Source organism: Orycteropus afer, unplaced genomic scaffold, assembly GCF_000298275.1.
Source record: "Orycteropus afer afer isolate SDZICR_OR568_19922 unplaced genomic scaffold, OryAfe1.0 scaffold00130, whole genome shotgun sequence".
Classification (NCBI taxonomy): domain Eukaryota; kingdom Metazoa; phylum Chordata; class Mammalia; order Tubulidentata; family Orycteropodidae; genus Orycteropus; species Orycteropus afer.
This window is the reverse complement of record NW_006921717.1, coordinates 2,904,577-2,906,930: the sequence shown is the minus strand read 5'-3', so window position 1 is coordinate 2,906,930 and position 2,354 is coordinate 2,904,577. Positions and strand designations below refer to the sequence as shown.

The following is a 2,354-nucleotide window of genomic DNA, read 5'->3' as shown; positions in this document are numbered from 1 at the left end:
CACTGGGGGCCAGGACCTCTGGGCGAGGTTGGTACCCCATTTATTGGAGAAGACCCAGCACCCATCCCCTGAGGTCCTGGGGGCCTCAGCCTCTCCTCTGTTGTGAGCACCAGGCCGGCGAGCAGAGTTCCTGCGAGTCAAGTCATGGCTGATGGAGAGAGGTGCCTGGCTGGGTGGGGGGAGCGGCCCTCTGTCCAGGTGGGTGGCCCCTGTGGGTCCCTGCTGCAGCCTCAGCCATGTGTCCAGTGCACACCCCTTCCCCCCACCCCACAGAGGAGGCCGCACCCCATCACACGCTGGTTCTGCAGGTCTGCACTCCTGTGAGGCTGCCCCGGGGGGCCGAAGGTTCCATCGAGTTTTTGCCCGAAGCGTGGGTGACCCAGCGATAGCAGTCGGTGACACGCTTGTTTGGCGCATGCGGGCCACAACGGGTGCAGTACACGATGCCCAGAGCAAGTAGAACCACCAAGAAGACACACGTTGGCACCAGCAGTGCCACCAGCAGCCACCGGTCATCCCTTGGGCTTTGACCTGCCAGACTGGCCTCCTCCAGGGCTGTTGGGGCTGCTGTGGGGGCCACTGAGGGCTGCCATGGGGCCGGCTTGGGGTCAGGGGCGCCATCCCTTGGGACTTGGGGGACTCTGGAATGGGAGTGTGTAGGGCTGGTGGGTGAGGTCTGGTTAGTGCGGCTTTGAGGGGAGAGAGGAGGAAGGAGAGCTGGATGCTGGGTGGTGGCAGCAGGGACTGGATGGAAAGGGGGCCTAGAGGACCCAGGAGTGGTAGTCAGAGGGGGCGGGGCAGCTGGGACAATGGGACGCTGGGTGGTCTGGGCTGGGAGGATATCTGGGGCTTGAGGGGGTTGATCGGCACTGGGGGTGGTGACCAGTGGGGCGTGGTTAGCTGGAATGCCTGTCAGATGAGTGGTGGTCGGGGCCTCAGTGAGCTGGGTGTCGTGGGCCATGGGGTACTGGTGGGCAGAGACTAGTTCAGGATGTTCGGCTGAGATAACTGGGGGTTGGGGGGCTGGGGGCCATGCTGGGTGAGTGGCAGAAATAACGGGGGGCTGGCGGACAGAGGGCAGGTCTGGATAGTTGGCTGAGAATCCAGGGAACTGATAGTCAGGGGGCAAAGCTGACTTCGTGGCAGGGATCACGGGGAGCCGATGGGAGGGAACCAGGCGTGGACCTGTGGCGGAATTAATGGGGGGCTGGTGGGCAGAAGGCAGTGTGGGGCGCGTGGCAGAGATCACCATGGGCCGGGTGACGGAGAGCACTGTGGAGTGGTGGGGGACGCGGGGGACACTGAGTGGGGGCGGCCAGGTCGGCTCCGGGTAGGGCCTCTGTGGCTCTTGGGCCTCCGGGAAGCTGGGCCTGTAGGCCAGGCCGAAGTCAGTCAGCTGCGTGGGCTCCATCCAGGGCATCCCTGGTACCTCGGTCCAGCCGCCATCGAAGGCCTCCCAGTCTTCATCCTCCTCCTCCTCCTCTTCATCCAGCAACTCGTCTGCAAGGTCCTGGGAAGCCCTGGCGCCCAGGGCCCCCGCGGGGCTGCAGCTGATCCCGTCGGCCTCCAGTTCGTGGCCCTCACTGCAGTAGCACTCAAAGCCACCAACGTAGTTGACACACATCTGCTGGCACACTCCAGCAATCTGGCACTCATCCGTGTCCACACAGCGGTGTGGCTCGTCCTCGGCCGGTCGGAATCCCAGACGACAGTGGCAGCTGTAGCCCTGTGGCCCGCCGGGCTCACACTGCTGCTCACAAGGGGCCTGGGCGCACGGGTCCTCGCAGCTGTGTCCATCCGCCGCCAGCTGGAAGCCCTCAGAGCACCGGCAAGATGTTCGTCCATCCACTTCCACACACTCATGCTCACAGCCCCCGTTGTCCGGGCCACAGCCAGTCCCTGGGCACACGGGTCCAGCCCGGGACCAGCCCACGCCGCCCTCGGGCTGCTTCACACAGAGCAGAGAGGCCCCTCTGCCGGCCTGGCACTGCACCGCGGCCACGGAACCAAAGGGCAGCCACTCAAAGTCGGTGGAGACCAGGTGGAAGGGCGTGGTGTAGACCGCGGGGCCCACCTGGCCTGCCTCCTCTGGCAACGCGGGGCAGGCGCCCTCGAAGCCGAATTGGCACAGGTAGCCGTCGACGGCCACCGTGCACGAGCCCTCGAGCCAGCGGTGGTCGCCACTCGCCTCCAGGGCGGCGCAGCGCTGGGCCGGGCAGGGCCCGCTCGTGGCTGGCAAGGCCCAGTTGGTGAAAGCCGTGTCCTGGTCTCCCGTGGTCCAGGTGAAGCCGCGCAGGGGTCGCTGCGGCTGGCACTGGCGCGCCTGCCGCTGCAGGCCGATCCACAGCAGCCGG

The 2,354-nt window shown here is 66.3% G+C and overlaps 1 protein-coding gene across 1 annotated transcript; it reads right to left on the bottom strand.

Annotated features, from left to right (window-relative positions):
• Positions 1-289: 289 nt before the first annotated feature.
• Positions 290-2,353, bottom strand: CD248 (CD248 molecule; the record flags this gene model as incomplete). The annotated part of the gene is made up of 1 exon (XM_007944955.1): positions 290-2,353. A coding segment is annotated over one exon (2,064 nt), but the record flags the coding sequence as incomplete, so codon positions are not given.
• Between the last annotated feature and the right edge of the window lies 1 nt (position 2,354).